This window comes from Bos mutus, chromosome 17 (assembly GCF_027580195.1).
Source record: "Bos mutus isolate GX-2022 chromosome 17, NWIPB_WYAK_1.1, whole genome shotgun sequence".
Taxonomy (NCBI): domain Eukaryota; kingdom Metazoa; phylum Chordata; class Mammalia; order Artiodactyla; family Bovidae; genus Bos; species Bos mutus.
This window is the reverse complement of record NC_091633.1, coordinates 8,333,521-8,350,170: the sequence shown is the minus strand read 5'-3', so window position 1 is coordinate 8,350,170 and position 16,650 is coordinate 8,333,521. Positions and strand designations below refer to the sequence as shown.

At 46.5% G+C, this 16,650-nt stretch overlaps 1 protein-coding gene across 1 annotated transcript in view; it reads left to right on the top strand.

The window, feature by feature from the left end:
* Positions 1-16,069, top strand: part of CORO1C (coronin 1C) — a 75,035-nt gene extending 58,966 nt beyond the window's left edge. The window contains exons 4-11 of the mRNA XM_070385973.1: positions 2,846-2,975; positions 6,659-6,840; positions 8,566-8,685; positions 9,554-9,658; positions 11,024-11,169; positions 13,372-13,429; positions 13,531-13,776; positions 14,842-16,069. Coding sequence (XP_070242074.1) covers positions 2,846-2,975; positions 6,659-6,840; positions 8,566-8,685; positions 9,554-9,658; positions 11,024-11,169; positions 13,372-13,429; positions 13,531-13,776; positions 14,842-14,961 — 1,107 coding nt within the window. The 3' untranslated portion in view covers positions 14,962-16,069. The remainder of the gene's footprint in view (positions 1-2,845; positions 2,976-6,658; positions 6,841-8,565; positions 8,686-9,553; positions 9,659-11,023; positions 11,170-13,371; positions 13,430-13,530; positions 13,777-14,841) is intronic.
* Positions 16,070-16,650: the final 581 nt, after the last annotated feature.

Below are 16,650 nucleotides of genomic sequence, written 5' to 3'. Positions count from 1 at the left end.
GCTGACTTCGTGCTTTGATTAAATCAGTACGTGTTTTCTGTTCAAAATTTCTGTCCTGCTTTACATTCAAATAGCCAAGTTCAATGTGGAGCTGTTTTACTGATCATAAACCCTTGAATAAAAACAGGGGAAAGCAAACAGATAACACTGGAGGGTAGCAGACACCCACACTCCAGGAGAGGGGCCGCAGGCCAGAGTCTGTTCTGTCCGGAGGAGAGAAGCCTGGTCTGGGTGAGGGGTGAGAAGGAGCAAGGTCGACCCCCCTTGCCTTCCCATGCTGGTTCACATCTGCCTTAAAGCCCGCTGACTGATGGAGCATTCAGGGAAATTAGGTGGTTTCTTAAGCCATCAGAAGGCGGGTTTATGGATAATCCCGTAATTCACGACTTACCTGCAGTCCTCAGACTGGCACCCTTTTTGCTCTGATTCTTTGCAGGACAACAGCCGAGCTGAACCTTAACCACTCCTAATCCAGACTCTGCCTCCGCTAAGCGATTGAAAACACACAGTTGTTTGTCTCCTCCTTAAAAACTCCCAACAAAGGAAAATTCTATTTCTCACTTGTTCCACTGTTGAGCATGATTTTTTCCACTGGCAAGTTCTAAATTTGTTATGAACTAGTTGCATAAACTCTTTTATGGTAGAAGATGTACTTAATACAGAAGAAAATAATTGTTTTAATCTTTAACCTTTTCAAAAGCTTAAATGTTACTTAATATCTGGTTTTAACAGCTTTATTGAGATTTAATTTACATGTAGCTCACCCATTTAAAGTGTACAATTCAATGGTCTTTAGTATATTCACAGATATGTGCCACTTATCACCACAGACAATTTTAGAATGTTTCCACCACCTCAGAAAGAAACCCCATGTTCTAAGCTGTTGCACATGCACACATACACCCCCAGCACTAAGCAACCACTAATATACTTTCTGCCTGGGGAGTTCCGTGGACAGAGGGGCCTGGTGGGCTGCTGTCCATGGGGTTGCACAGAGTCAGACACGACTGAAGCAATTTAGTAATATACTTTCTGCCTCTATAGATTTTCCTTTCTAGACATCTCATATGCATGAATCCTACAGTAGGTGGGTTGTCATCACTGGCTTCTTTTACTTAGCCTGACATGGTCAAGCTTCCTCCACACTGTAGCATCTGTCAGTGCGTGCGTGCTCAGTTGTGTCCGACTCTGCAATCCCATGGACTGAAAAGCCTGGCAGGTTCCTCTGTCCATGGCATTTTTCCAGGCAAAAATACTGGAGTGAATTGCCATTTCCTCCTCCAGGGAATCTTCCCCACCCAGGGATCAAACCTGCATCGACAGGCGAATTCTTTACCACTGAACCCGCAGGGAAGCCCAGTGTGTCAGAACTTCATCCTTTCTTTGGTCATATATTCCTTTGTGTTTCACATTTCTTGTATTCATTTGTCAGTTGCTGGACATTTGGGTTGTTTCTACTTTTTGGCTATGATGAATAATAATAGGTGTATGGTGCAAAACATATATTTTCCTTTCTCTTGGGTAGATACCTAGAAGTGGAATTGCTGGGTCATAGAGTAACTTTGTGCTTAATCTTTTGGTGAATTTCTAAACTGTTGCCCAAAGCAGCTGCACTATTTTTCATTCTAGCCAGCAGTGTATGAGGGCTCTGAATTCTCTACATCCTCCCCAGTACTTGCTGGTATATGTCCTTTTATTCCAGACTTGTAGTGGGTGTGAAGTGACGTGTTACTGTGCTTTTGATTTGTGTTTCCCTGGTGGCTCATAATGTTGAGCAGCTCTTCATGTGCCTTTTTGCCATCTGTATATCTTCCTTGAAGAAATATTTAGATTTCTTGCTCATTTAAAAAATGGGATTATTTTTCTTTTCTTATTGCGTTCTTTTGGAGCAGGCAATGGCACCCCACTCCAGTACTCCTGCCTGGAAAATCCCATGGGTGGAGGAGCCTGGTGGGCTGCAATCCATGGGGTCGCTGAGGGTCGGACACGACTGAGCGACTTCACTTTCCCTTTTCACTTTCATGCATTGGAGAAGGAAATGGCAACCCACGCCAGTGTTCTTGCCTGGAGAATCCCAGGGACGGGGGAGCCTGGTGGGCTGCCGTCTCTGGGGTCGCACAGAGTCGGACACAACTGACGTGACTTAGCAGCAGCAGCATTGTGTTCTTTATATGGTCTAGATAAAAGTTGTTTTTCAGATATATGACATAAATTATTTTCTCTCATTCTGTGGGTTGTCTTGTCCCTTTCTTGATAGTATCCTTTGAAACACAAAAGTTTTTAATTTTGATGAAGTCCAATTAAGGTTTTTCTTTTGTGAGAACATTTCTTCAGTACATGTTACAAAACTATTAGGTATCTTTTTATTTTCCCAATGTAAAATTATAGAAAATATGATGTTTGAAAAACTATGCTGCCGCCCAAGAACCTTTGGGATAGAGTTTGCTTTCCCCTCAAGACCATGGGCTCACCTAGGGGTTTTCACCCCAGTGCTGCTTTTCGTGGGTGCTTGCTTCAGTCATTTTGTATTTTTCTTTCAATTTTTTGGTATGCTTCTAACTGGAGAGTTTTTAACTTAACAGTGAATGTAAAATAAAATCTCCACTAATAGTAAATAAAAGCCAGAGAGGTCTAACATTTTTAGAGCTTATGGATATTTTGCTCTTTGTTATCCTACTCCATTTGAAGAACAGCTGTTCGTGTTTCACCACATTCTGCCTTTCATCCAGAGACCACCGTGCGTTCTGTTTACTCACAGCGAGGCTTCCCACAGGATGCTCACAGTAAATGTGATAACAAAAGCCGACCTCTTTCATGTGGATCACCTTTCTTCCTCTTCCAACAGGTATGGCAGATCCCAGAAAACGGACTCACCCTTTCCCTGACTGAGCCCGTGGTCATCTTAGAAGGCCACTCAAAGAGAGTTGGCATCGTAGCCTGGCACCCGACGGCCCGCAACGTGCTTCTCAGCGCAGGTAGGAGCTGAGCGGCCTCTGCTTTCCCCTCCCCGTCACTCCCCACGGCCCCGTGTGGAGGGAGCAATAGATACGTTCCAACTGTGCTGGCGGCTGTGAAATCAGAAGAACCCAGAGTGGGGTGTAGGTGTCCCCCAACCCGTGTGTGCACTCGCGCGCCCGTGTGTGTGTGTCTGTTAAGGCCGCTTGGGCAGATCCAGTGGAAGTGTGGACTTCTTGTCTAGAAGCAGGACGGACATGCGCTCCCTTAGTGCGTCTAGCACTTTGTGGCTCTGGTGAATCTCAGCAGTCAACGGTTCCTGCGGGGGCTCCCACAGCCCTCGGTTGTAGTTACTCCTGCTGTGCTAGAAGGAGCCCGAGTAGGAGTCAGCAGCTCTGGCATTGCTGCCGATGTTGGGGTGATCTTGTTAGTTAAATGGGGCTCCCATAGCCCTCGGTTGTAGTTACTCCTGCTGTGCTAGAAGGAGCCTGAGTAGGAGTCAGGAGCTCTGGTATTGCTGCTGATGTTGGGGTGATCTTGTTAGTTAAATATGCCCTCTCCTTTTAAAAATACTTCCATGTTTCTCCTTGTAGTCCATGTATATTACAGAGAATATATATAAACAAAAAGGAGAAAGTAAAAATCACTTATAACCCCATCACCCAGAGGAAACATCATTATTACCCCATTTTGATGTTTCCAAAAGATATTTCTGTGTGCATAAATGATTTTACATACAAAGAAGGTTCAGACTCTTTCACGTGACCTGCTTTCTGCACTTGCTGGTACACTGTGGTCCTTTTCATACATACTGTATGATATTTTTAATGACTCCATTAATAGTCCATTGTCTGGATACCTCTGTTTATTTAGTTAGTCCTCTGTTTTTGGACATGGAGGTGGTTTCTGCTTTTTCACTGTTGAACAGCACTGCAGTGAATCTTGTGACCAAGTCCTAGTTGTTCCCTACTGCTTTCCCACTTGTATAGTTTCCAAGTTTCATCTTAAAGAAATCTTCTTCTTTGTTCAAAAATATGAGCGTTTATCTACTATCATAGAAGCAGTACAAAGGACAGGAAGGAGCTTTGTTGGGTGATGGAAATGTTCTAGATCTCGCCTGTGATAGTAGCTAGATGAGTATATATGTCTGTCAAAACTTAACCAATGTATACTTAAAATGAGTGCCTTGTATGCAAACTGTACCTTAAAAAAATTGGCTTATTAAAAATGCAGTGTTAATGTTAGCGGTAGAACTTTAAAGTCTTTCACTTTATCAGTAAAAAAGAGGGGAGAAGTCCAGTTTTTAACTAGAAATGAAAGGTATTTATAATATAGTGAGTTAATTTAAAAATCTAATGCCTGGTGCCTATTGAAACCAAGAACTACTTTAAAAAAAAAAAAAGGTTCTGTTTTTTAAAATCACAATTGACTATAACTGGGAAGCCTTCCAGTGTTTAACTCAGAACCTCAGTCTGATAAGGAGAGAAAACAATTCCAAAGGTGGAATTCCATCATGGAAAATACCCTACTGCCTGCCTCATCGAGGTCAGACCTAGGCTATCATCGGCAGACCAAGCCCAGTCTCCCTTGTACAGGCTGAGGAGAATGGTTGATTGCAGCGTTGTGCATATTTTAAGACTATATGATCCATCCACAGTGGCTGGAGTCACTTATTTGCCTGTGATGAAGGAGGAAGAGGACAGGTCAAGTCTCCATCCCAGAATTTAGTTCCAACTCTTCATACTGTTGTGCAGCTTTTTCACCCATTTCCTACTTCTAAAGAAATGGGAATAGCAGACCACCTGACCTGCCTCTTGAGAAACCTGTATGCAAGTCAGGAAGCAACAGTTAGAACTGGACATGGAACAAGACTGGTTCCAAATAGGAAAAGGAGGACGTCAAGGCTGTATATTGTCACCCTGCTTACTTAACTTATGTGCAGAGTACATCATGAGAAACGCTGGGCTGGAGGAAGCACAAGCTGGAATCAAGATTGCCGGGAGAAATATCAGTAACCTCAGATATGCAGATGACACCACCCTTATGGCAGAAAGTGAAGAAGAACTAAAGAGCCTCTTGATGAAAGTGAAAGAGGAGAGTGAAAAAGTTGGCTTAAAGCTCAACATTCAGAAAACGAAGATCATGGCATCCGGTCCCATCTCTTCATGGCAAATAGATGGGGAAACAGTGAAAACAGTGGCTGACTTCATTTTGGGGGGCTTCAAAATCACTGCAGATGGCGATTGCAGCCATGAAATTAAAAGACACTTGCTCCTTGGAAGGAAAATTATGACCACTCTAGACAGCATATTAAAAAGCAGAGACATTACTTTGTCAAAAAGGTCCATCTAGTCAAGACTATGATTTTTCCAGTAGTCATGTATGGATGTGAGAGTTGGACTATAAAGAAAGCTGAGCACCAAAGAATTGATGCTTTTGAACTGTGGTGTTGGAGAAGACTCTTGAGAGTCCCTTGGATGGCAAGGAGATCCAACCAGTCCGTCCTAAAGGAGATCAATCCTGGGTGTTCATTGGAAGGACTGATGTTGAAGCTGAAACTCCAATATTTTGGCCCCCTGATGCGAAGAGCTGACTCATTTGAAAAGACCCTGATGCTGGGAAAGATTGAGGGCAGGAGCAGAAGGGGATGACAGAGGATGAGATGGTTGGATGGCATCACCAACTCAATGGACATGAGTTTGGGTAGACTCCGGGAGTTGGTGATGGACAGGGAGGCCTGGCGTGTTGCAATTCATGGGGTTGCCAAGAGTCGGACACAACTGAGTGAATTGACTGAACCCTTAGGTAACTTAGCTGTCCTGGTTATCAGTAGCTAATTTTTGTAAGTGTTTGCAGAATTGGCTTATTGACAGGAGTTTCGCCTTCAGGATGTCCATCCTTTATGTTGCTTCCTCCTTGTGCTAATGTCCTGGAAGCAGCAAATGGTGCCTCTTGGGGCTTCGGGGACAGGGGGCTGACCATGGAGGGAAGGTGGGTTGATGAGCTGAGGGGCTGTGGCTCAGTTGACCTGTGGCCTCTTCGGGGATCAGGTTCTGAATGTATGTGCCTATTTGATGGCAGTTTGTGCTTCTCAAACCAGGCCAGTCTTGGCCTATTTTTCTCTCCTTTTTGAAAATAAAAATCTGCTATGAGGAGATGGCTGGGCATTTCCGTTCACTTATTGTAATTTATATGCTTTGGTCCAAGACCATGTCTTACAGCACCATTGATTGCAGTAACCTCCTATCCAGTCTTTGTCTTGAGCCTCCTAAACCGTTATTTAAACCCTTTATTTTTAGTTTCTCCGGAAAAGAAAGAAGTTGTATTCGTTCTGATGCATGTTTTACTAGAAAAGGAAACTTACAGTCACTCAGGGTCCACCAGCCCAGTTAACTCTATTTAAAAAAAAATAGGATTCCATTTTCCTGCAGTTCTTTGTTTTTGTTTGCTTGGTATTCTTGTTTGTTTCACATGAACTCAGACTTAACAAGCTGTATTTTTCCTTTACCATGTTTCTTTTACACAAATCTGTTTTTTCTTTGGTCATTTCAGGTTTTGACTCCTGACAAGTGGGGCTTCTTATAATTAGCATCTTCATTTCAATACATATGTGTGTTTATCCTCCCTGTGCTTATGATTTTCACAGATGTGTTGTTGTGCAGGCGTTTCTCATCCCTGAGGGTGTGGTTGTGCTTGCTTGCAGGCTGTGATAATGCCATCATCATCTGGAACGTGGGGACAGGGGAAGCCCTGATAAACTTGGACGACATGCATTCAGACATGATTTACAATGTCAGCTGGAACCGGAACGGCAGTCTGATCTGCACAGCCTCCAAAGACAAGAAAGTGAGAGTAATCGATCCGAGGAAACAGGAGATTGTTGCTGTAAGTATTCTTAGGGCAACAGCCCCTGTATTTGTAGTGCTCCAGTGGGTGAGAGCTTTCTGCTTTTTAACACAGACCAGAGAGTCTGGGCTGCAAGTGCACGGGCCCTTGCTGTATACAGAGACCCAACTGTGAATCAGAAAGGGCTTGTCCGGGCTTCTGTCTCCCAGGCGCCCTTCTCTTCAGAGCTGTGCATGTGCAGCTTTTACCCAAGCCTTCCTGGTAAGACTTCCCTGGTGGCTCAGATGGTAAAGCGTCTGCCTACAATGTGGGAGACCTGGGTTCAGTCCCTGGGTCGGGAAGATCTCCTGGAGAAGGAAATGGCAACCCACTCCAGAATTCTTGCCTGGAAAATTCCATGGGTGGAGGAGCCTCGTAGGCTGCAGTCCATGGGGTCACAAGGAGTCGGACACGACTGAGCGACTTCACTTTCTTTCTTTCACTTTCTCCCTCTCAGTTGGCAACCATTTCTCACAGAGAGACGATTGAGAATTTGCAAGTCTAGGGCTTCCCTAGTGGCTCAGTGGTGAAGAATCCACCTGCCAATGCAGGAGACATGGGCTCAATCCCGAATCTGGGAAGAGCCCACATGCTATGGGTCAGCTAAGCCCATACACGACAACTGTGGAGCCCGTGCTCTAGAGCCCGAGACCGCAGTGCTGAAGCCCAAGCACCCACGAGCCCATGCTCCTCCACAAGGGAAGCCGCCGCAGTGAGAAGCCTGCGCAGCGCACCTAGAGAGCAGCCTCCACTCCCCACAGCCAGAGAAGGCCCGCACGCAACAACAAAGACCTAGCACGGCCCGAAATAATAAGTAATAAGTAAATAAAGTGAAAAGAAATTAAGTTGAAGATACAGTATCACCCTTAAAAAAACAGACTTGGCAAGTCTAGATCAGCTAACCCACAGAGTTTTAACTGCATGCTGGCCTGGGACTGCAGGTAGCTCAGTGGATTCCTTCCCCTGCTCCTCAGTTGGTTGGTAAAGGGCCTGATGATGCCGAGCGTTCTTCCCACAGCGCAGCATCCTCGGTCCTGCCCTCTGAGCCAGGCCTCCACAAAATCACACATTACGACAGAGATGGACAGTCAGGCCTTCAGTCACTTCTCCCCTACTCCGTGCCCCATCACAGCCCTGTTCTGAGAAGGTAGCTCTTGCCCAGCATTGCTTTTTATGAGTCAGGCGACAGGCGTGGCTGGTGCTTATCAAGGCCCTGTGCGTGTGGTTTCTCCACTAGAACCTTCCATAGGGCAGAGCTGGTGGGCTCCCATTGAACAGATGAGGCCAAGGAAGGGGTTAACCAGACTCAACTTCCTGTCCCATGAAATTGCTGGACGCCATAGTGTATATCCACCTTTAGGTTATTATCATACTTTTGAGAAACAAATGTTTGGCAGAACCCTTTCACGTGTTTTTACAGAGGCTGGACTGGAGTTGGTAGCAGGGGCTGGTGGAAGGGCTGAGCCTTTCAGTCCAGGCCTGGCGTGCTTGCTCGCCAGCCGAGGGGCCTCAGCCAGCTCCCTCGGTGCCTCTGTTTCCTCCTCCTTTAGGGAGGGGAGGTGGTCAGTACTGACGTGCACGTGTGCACACACAGGTGCGCACACACAGTCACACCTTTGATGTGAGTGGCATGTGGGGTGTAGCTGGGTTCACTGAGCCCCCGCCCTCCCTCACTTTTCCTTCCTGCAGTCTATGTGTAAAGTGCTTCTTTGCTTTCTCACCCAGGAGAAGGAGAAAGCACATGAAGGAGCCCGACCCATGAGAGCCATCTTCCTGGCTGACGGCAATGTCTTCACCACTGGCTTCAGTCGCATGAGCGAGCGGCAGCTGGCTCTCTGGAACCCGGTATGTACCATCGCGGCCCTGCTACCGCTTCGCAGCCTCGAGCTCTCCCTTTTCTGAGCGCGCCTTGAGATGGGTCAGTAGATGATAGGGTTCTTGGTGTCATATGCTGAACTCCCGCTTGTCTTAAATTGGATGTGACGTTCTCCTCCTCACTGGAGACTCACTGCTGAGTGTATTTTAAAAGTACATTCTTGATGCTCCAAGGAGTCCATGTTTACTGTTGTTTTTCGAAAGAATGCATGAAGAATCCAGGGTTTTAGACTTGGGAAATAGGTTCTAAACTTAGTTAAAATGTTTCCTAAAGAACGTGATCAAACGTCTAAATCAAAATAGTCATGCTTGGGAAAGTGTTCATGGCAGCACAAGTGGGAAGAGAGTACTGAACTGCATGTGTGGTCTGACCCCGCTGCGTGTGCTTGTGTGCCGGAGGGGAGCAGCCAAAGCAGTCGTTGCCCCACACCGGACCGTGGGATTATGGTGTATGCAATGACTTTTCCTATACCTTTTAGCTTTCTAAAGAATATGAGTTTTTTTTTTTTAACTAGAAAAAAGTACTTTAAAAAGAAAGTAGTCACAGAAGAGATGGACTCTCTCATCTCTCATGGGATCACACTGATGGGCGCAGTAATTATGCAGTCAAGTCAACACACTTCAGTGAGCTGGATCACATATGGTATTCTCATTAGTAATTACACATATGAATATTACATGTGTGTTCTTTAAACTTTCATTATTATAGGGAAATGGCTAACTTAGAGATGAAAGAATGTACCATCTTATGAAAATTCATCTTTTAAAATGTGTGTGTATGTACGTGTGTTTGTGTGTGTATACATATATGTGAGTGTGTATATATATATACTTCCAGAAAAATATGGAGGAACCAATTGCTCTTCATGAAATGGACACTAGCAATGGGGTTTTGCTACCTTTCTACGACCCCGACACCAGTATCATTTACTTATGTGGCAAGGTAAGCAGTAATTTTCCTGTTTGATCTTAAATTTAATCCTGTAAGAAGAAAAGTTTATTCTTCAAAGCTTTAGTAGATGGGCAGTTGTATAGAGCGCTTTGTAGATGCGCGCTTTTGATGGCCTCAGAGACTCTCCAGAGGGTTCTCACTCCTGGAGTTCTGTGTTAAGAGCCAGGCCTTGGATTATGTAGCCCGACTCAAGTGTCAGAGGTGACAGTCATTACAGGAAGACCCCACACGAAACTCGGAACCCCTTTCTGCTGCCTGATGATCTCTGCCTGACTAAAGTGTTGGTAGCTGTATCTTCATTACTGTTACATCATTTTAGAAAGTGGTGACCTCAGCATCCCTTCTTTTTTTGTAGGCTCAATAATCATGTAGAATTTTTGTAGTTGAAGTAATTGAATTAATAAAAATAAATCTGTTGATGTGTTCCCTTCCCCAAACCTGTCAGATAGTCCCTCACTGGGTGAAGCTGGGGGTGTCTTATTATTACGTCTGGTTCACAACTGATGGAGTGAGCTGCAGACCTGCTTGACATTTTTATAGGTCAGTTAGAAACTGACATCTTGTCTGTTTCCTTGAAAGTTGTATTTGCGATGTTAACAGCAGCCATAGACCTCATCGTCAGCCAGATGTTACTAGCATTGGGTGGAAAGTTATTGTGAGTATGTAAAAGCAGTGTGTGCTTAGCTTGTCTTCATTGCTTTAGATAGTTATGTCATTGAAACAGATGGAGATCATGGGAAAGGAGAGGAGGGTGGAGTACTGCCCAGCTCTTTATCTCTTCTTCCACAGACCTCTTCTCTCCCCTCTGCCAGGCAGGACTGCCTTCATTCTCAGTTTCATGTAACTGCATGATAGTTATTTATACTCAGGCTAGTGTACTCAGGTCTTCAAAAAAACTCTGGACCATCTACGCAAAATGATCACAGAACCTGACAGATTGCAGTGAGATAGCATTCCAATCTGAAGTTAAAGGGTGCTCGCTGAAACTAATGTTTCTTCAGTAGAGAAATCTTACTTCTTCTCCTGTTGTCTGGTGTTAGTGCCCTCAGACCTGTGCCATGAAGGAATGTTAAAATCATTCCTTTGGGCGATGAACCTTTCCTCCCCGACTCTGCCTCGGTGTCAGACACAGCACAGGACAGTCAGAGCCCTCAAGAAGAGGCCGTTTTGAGGGCATGCTAGCCTTGCACGAGTGAGGGTTTGCCCTGCCAGAAAGTGAAACCATCTGAGGCCAAGCCTCCTACGGGGAGGAAGAGGTCAGCGCTGTAGTGGAGTCCCAACCAGCACTGAGTTCAGGGAGGAGTGAGACGCCCACCTAAGCCAGGTGTTTTGGCTCACGTCTCCTGTTTCTTGTAGGGCGACAGCAGTATCCGCTACTTCGAGATCACGGACGAATCCCCTTATGTCCACTACCTCAACACATTCAGCAGCAAGGAGCCTCAGAGGGGGATGGGCTACATGCCTAAGAGGGGACTCGATGTCAACAAATGTGAGATTGCCAGGTAAAAGAATCGGTATTGGAGAGCATTTAGAAGGCTTACACCATCTGTGTTCTGGGAGAGCTTGTGATTGTGCTGTGCCCAGTCTTTCTGCCTGTGTGTGTGCAGTAGAATCTTAGAACTAGTGTCTCATTTACTTCTTAGAAACATGGGATTTGAGAGCAAGAAGGAACCATTCAAAATCATTTAATCCAACTGTGCCCTCCCCGTCCTCCAGATTATAAACTTGAAATACAGCAGTTAAGTGGCTTTGCTGGGGTGACTCACACCCTGATTTAGTGAAATCTTTGTCTCTTGTCTTGAGGCTGCAGCTGCGGCCAGTGTCCCTTGGCAGGCAACCAGGGAGCCTGTCCCCAGGATGGAACTGAGGGGTGGTTTTCCTGCCCTGTGAGGGGACCTGCCAGGTTCCTAACTGGCTCATGGACCTCATGGATCTGAAACTAGACAAGCAGAGATCCATAGTGGGCGTTAGGTTAGTTGGCTTAGGAAGCTCATCTATGTTGTGTAACATCTGCTTCTCTCTACTACTCTGTGGAGTTTTTAAAAATGCATATTCCATGATGCTAGTGACTTTCCTAAGGGGCAGGCTTTTTTTCTCAGTACCAACCGACTGCTGGCCATTTTGAACAACAGAATAACTAGCACAACATTATCAGACATATGATCATACCACACATCTTTATAACACTGCATTTACATGGACATTTTTCTAAGTGTGCTAAGCTGGTCACACAGATAACTGACACATCTTTAAAAATAAAAGAAATTTTTATGAGCCCATTTTTATATAATCACCGCACAGTTGTTTTTTTTTTAAAAAATATTTCAACTATACTATTAAATACTTCAATTATAGCTAGAATAATGAAGCTGTCGCAAATACTTCTAAATTGCAGTTTTATTAAAGTAATCAAAATGTGGTTCAAGGACTTCCCCAGTGGTTAAAACTCTGTGCTTCCACTGCAGGAGCCACGAGTTCGATCCCTGGCCAGGGAAACAGGCGTGCTGTCCAGGGCAGCCAGAAGCAAAACGTGGTTCAAAACAGACTGAATCTGAACTTTAAATTTACATTCAGGATTTGGGAATGGGTTTACTCTACTGTCATCTAAAAGTTTGAAGAGACCATAGTCAGCCCTTGGAATTTGCACGTTCTGAATCTGTGGATTAAAAATACTGAGGGGAAAAAGTTCCAGAGAGTTGCAGAAAGCAAAACTCGAATCTGCGGCATGTGGGACACGATTTACACCCAGCGTTTACGTCACCCTAGGTGTCGTAAGTCATCTAGAATGATTTAGACTGTAAAGTGATGTGCCATTTTGTATAAAGGACTTGAGAGCGTCCTTGGATTCCCATGTTTTGGGGCGTCCTGGACCCATCCCCCGTGGATACCGAGGAGCGACCGTTTAAGTGGGTCAGTCAGGACGCCTCCTGTTTACTGTTTCTGGGGTGTTGGTTGCGTGTGGGGCACTGTGTTAACCACACGGCCCAGGTCCCCTTTCCACATGGTGAGGTGGGTGCTGGTGTACCCCCTTCATGAATGAGGAGCTCAAGGCCGGCTGAGATGGACACAAGCCCCGGGCTGGGAGTGGAGCTGGCCATCCAGCTCAGGCCTGTCTTCCTACCACTGAGCTGACTGCACAGGTTTGGGGCTTGGTGTTCCTACTCTTCTCACGCTCTGAATAATTCCAGATTTTTCTTGAGTGTTACCCCTGATGTGGTTTGCTCAGATGCCAACATTTAATTCCTAGGATTGTTTTCATTTCCTTTTTAAAAACCCTGTTTATACCTACGAATGTTCAACCACTTCATGTTGGCGGAAGACCTGGCATCCAGGTCGTGGAGACTCTCAGAGTGGTGGGTGTTCGTTGTCTTCTGGCTGTCAACCTGGTAGTTTTCTCACAGGCGGTTCCTCATTGGTGATGTTAACCATTTCCTCACAGCTCGTCAGCCCCCGATAAGTGGCACTTGACTGTCACCGTAGCGCACGGCCTCTGCTCCTAGTTCACGGCCCTGTCCGCCGTTCCCCGGCATAGCTCCTCCCACTTCCCCTTCCTCCTCTGTGGATGGGAACACTGAGTTCTCCCTGCTCACCAGGATTTGTCAGATGAGGCGATGGGCAAACGCAGCATGTACAAGAGTGCTTACTAAGCCTGTTACTTGGCCTGTTTCACTTAATACAACTTTGCCTTTATCTCTCTTTTGAAGATTCTTCAAACTTCACGAGAGAAAGTGTGAGCCTATTATCATGACTGTCCCCAGAAAGGTAAGTGCCCAGTTGTCTAGGTGATCTGTGTTTAAAAAGAATTTTAAGCATTCCACACCTTTCTTCCTCACCTGTGAGTTTCTCTTCTGTGTGTCATGTAGTCTGACCTTTTCCAAGATGACCTGTACCCCGACACGGCAGGGCCTGAGGCGGCCCTGGAGGCAGAAGAGTGGTTCGAGGGGAAGAATGCCGATCCACTCCTCATCTCTCTGAAGGACGGATACATCCCTGGAAAAAACAGGGACCTCAAGGTGGTCAAGAAGAACATTCTGGACAGCAAGCCCACAGCAAACAAGAAGTGCGACCTGATCAGCATCCCCAAGAAGACCGCAGATGCGGCCAGTGGGGTAAGGACCGCCCGGCCTGGGGGAGTGGGCTGTCCGGGCCTGGTCCTTCCAGAGGCGCCTGCCAGCCCTGGGCCTCTGCAAGTACTGTCCCCACCAGGCAGGCAGGGTTCAGCTGTGATAACAGGCGCTATCTGTAGGAACTACCTTGACCACATGGCATTTATGGGTTTGATTCTTTTAGTTCTTTTTTTATGATGACTGGAATAGAAGTCAGCCTGTTACTGTTGTTGGGGACAGGAGGTCCCGGAAGGAAGGTCCCTGAAGGAAGGAGTGGTGAGAGAGTGTAGGAGTTGCTGGGTGTTCAAGTGATGGAGTGAGTGGGACTTAGAGGCTGAGATGACCCTGGGTATCTTAGCAAGAGTCATGTCAGGGAGCAGAGGCTGGCAGTGAAGACCTGTGTGGCCCTGGGGAGGGCAGGGGCAAGCCAGGGAGGGGAGGGAGTGGGGCGTCAGCAGGCTGTGGAAGGGAGTTCTGGGGGCCAGGAGGGCCGGGCGTTGTCGATGACGAGAGGAGTGGCAAGCAGAGGACAGGTGCCCTCAGGCTGTGGCCAAGGAGGCTGCTTGAGGCACCGTGACTTTGGAGACAGCAGGGTTTCCTCCCGAAGAATCGGCTCCACGAGGGAGAAACTCAGGCTCTTAGAGGAGCCACAGGGCAGGGGATGTCATTCCCAGGAAGGACCTTCCGCAGGAGCTGATGGGTGCTCGGCAGCCTCTAGAAGGTCACCCTCACCCTGGCCCCATAGAGGGTGTTCCTGCTTGAGGAGGGTGACGGGGCTGTCTAGAATGTGGGGCAGCCTTGCAGGGTTCAGTCTCTTCTGACAGCTTAACTGTATCCCAAGAGTCCATCCAGGCAGGTGCACAGGTGAGGGGCCAGGAGCCATGATGCACAGTTGCTTTGCTGTGGGGTCAGGGGAACTGGCCAGCGCTCATTGCGTTCCTACGAGGCCCAGCCTGCGACCTGCTACTTCCAAGGAGAACATCCCGTTCACGCCCCATACGTGCTGCCTGTGCTGGACTTCGCTGCCTTTAGTCACCCTCTCCCCTCCCCCCTTTTTTGTTTCCTTAGCAAAATGAAGCCAAGTTGGATGAGATTTTAAAAGAGATCAAATCTATAAAAGACACAATCTGCAATCAAGACGAGCGTATTTCCAAGTTAGAACAGCAGATGGCGAAGATCGCAGCTTGAAGGTCCACCCCACCCCCCAGATGGGAGCAGGAAGGCGTGGTCCCGGGGAGGGCGAAGGGAGGCACTGCCTTTGGAGACATTCCATTTCAGATCTGTCGACCAGCGACAGGCCACGTTCCAGTAAGAACTCAATTCGTCTCCCAAATTTGCAGAAACAAAATGTGATTTAAAAGCTGAGCTTTTTACCAGAAAACTTTTTTTGATGTTTTAAGTGTTATGTGACTTGTGAACTTCTAAAAGACAAAAGTGCTACTTTGAGAATCCCAGATATTCTGAATTTTAGAAACCCAACCAATTCTGATTCAGTGTCCTGCCCAAGCACCTTTTTTTTCCTTTCTATTTTTTTTTTTTTTTTTTTTACAAACAGGGACCAATGCCACATTGCTTTTTATATTTCTTTTTTTTTTAATGTTGCCAAAACCAAAAGTAGCTTTTTTTTTCCTTTATATTTTGCTACTTTGCAGTATTTGTGTGTGGGTTTTTTTTTTTTTCCTTTAATTTGAAAGGGACAGCACTGTGTATGTTTATAAACTAAATGAAGATAAGATATTATTTTGTATAAACATTCATCTGAGAACAGAGCCGTAGCCACACGGTGCTGACTTCTCTGCAGCACAAACCTGGTCATCTTAATGACTGTACAAAAGGAAGACTTGAAAGATCACGTGGATTCGTATTCCCACCCTTCCCCTCCCATTGAGTCTTCTGGTCCAAAAAAAAAAAAGGCTCATATTGAATCATTTTCTTTCTCTTTTCTAGAAATTGGGTGGTTGTACCAGAATGGAATTTTGCTTCTTGGTTATCCTGTGCTTCAGATGATTATAATCTAACCTAAACTAGCATGTGTTTCTGCGGTTTTGTTACACACATAGAATCTATGGCCTTCATCCCTTTTGATGTCATATTTCAGGTTTTGGTCAATACTTGACAAGGGTGTCCAGGACAAGGAGCCACACATGCTGTGGAGTGTTCCTTCTTGTCAATTTCAGCAGCTTACCCAAGGTTAGACGGGACACAGACTAGGGAGCCCAGAGGGGAGTGTTCGCCCTGCGTGTCGCCTTGTGTGATCCTCTGCTTTCCCGCTTGTCCTGTGCTGGACAGCTTACCACCCCCACCCCCCCGCCAGCATCCCTGAAGCTCCTGCCCTTCCTTTCTCCCTTCTTCTGTATGTAGCTCTCCCTCTCAGGGCTTCCCTCCTCTTGCGTTTCGGTCCTAACTGCATTCTGCTGAGCTGCGGCCAGAGGGTGCTGTTGAATACCGAGACTGAGAAGGGCCAAGAAGGAAGCAGACGTCTGCTGTAGCTTTGATGGTGTCGCTTGTCCTTGTGCGCCCTCTACATAAACTCACCCACGCCCCCTGCAGCGGCTCCAAGGCTGCGTCCAAACCCAGAGGCTGCCTAGTCCTGGGCCAGACACTGAGCTTCCAGGCCTGCCCCGCTCCTGGGTTAGCAGGAACCCCTCTCCATTTCCATTTTCTCAGAGCGCATGCCTGAGAAAAAAAAGGTGTAAGGAGCCCTTTTAGAAGAGCTGAGCGATGGAATAGGAATTGTGTCATGCCTTTGGGACCACGGTGGGGACGCTTGCATGTGTGCCTGTGGGCGTGGGGCCGGGACGGGACTGGCTGGAATAATTTGTGAGCAGGGGGCCAGGCTGAGGCAGAGTGTGGTGTCGGTGGGTTGGGCCACGTGTG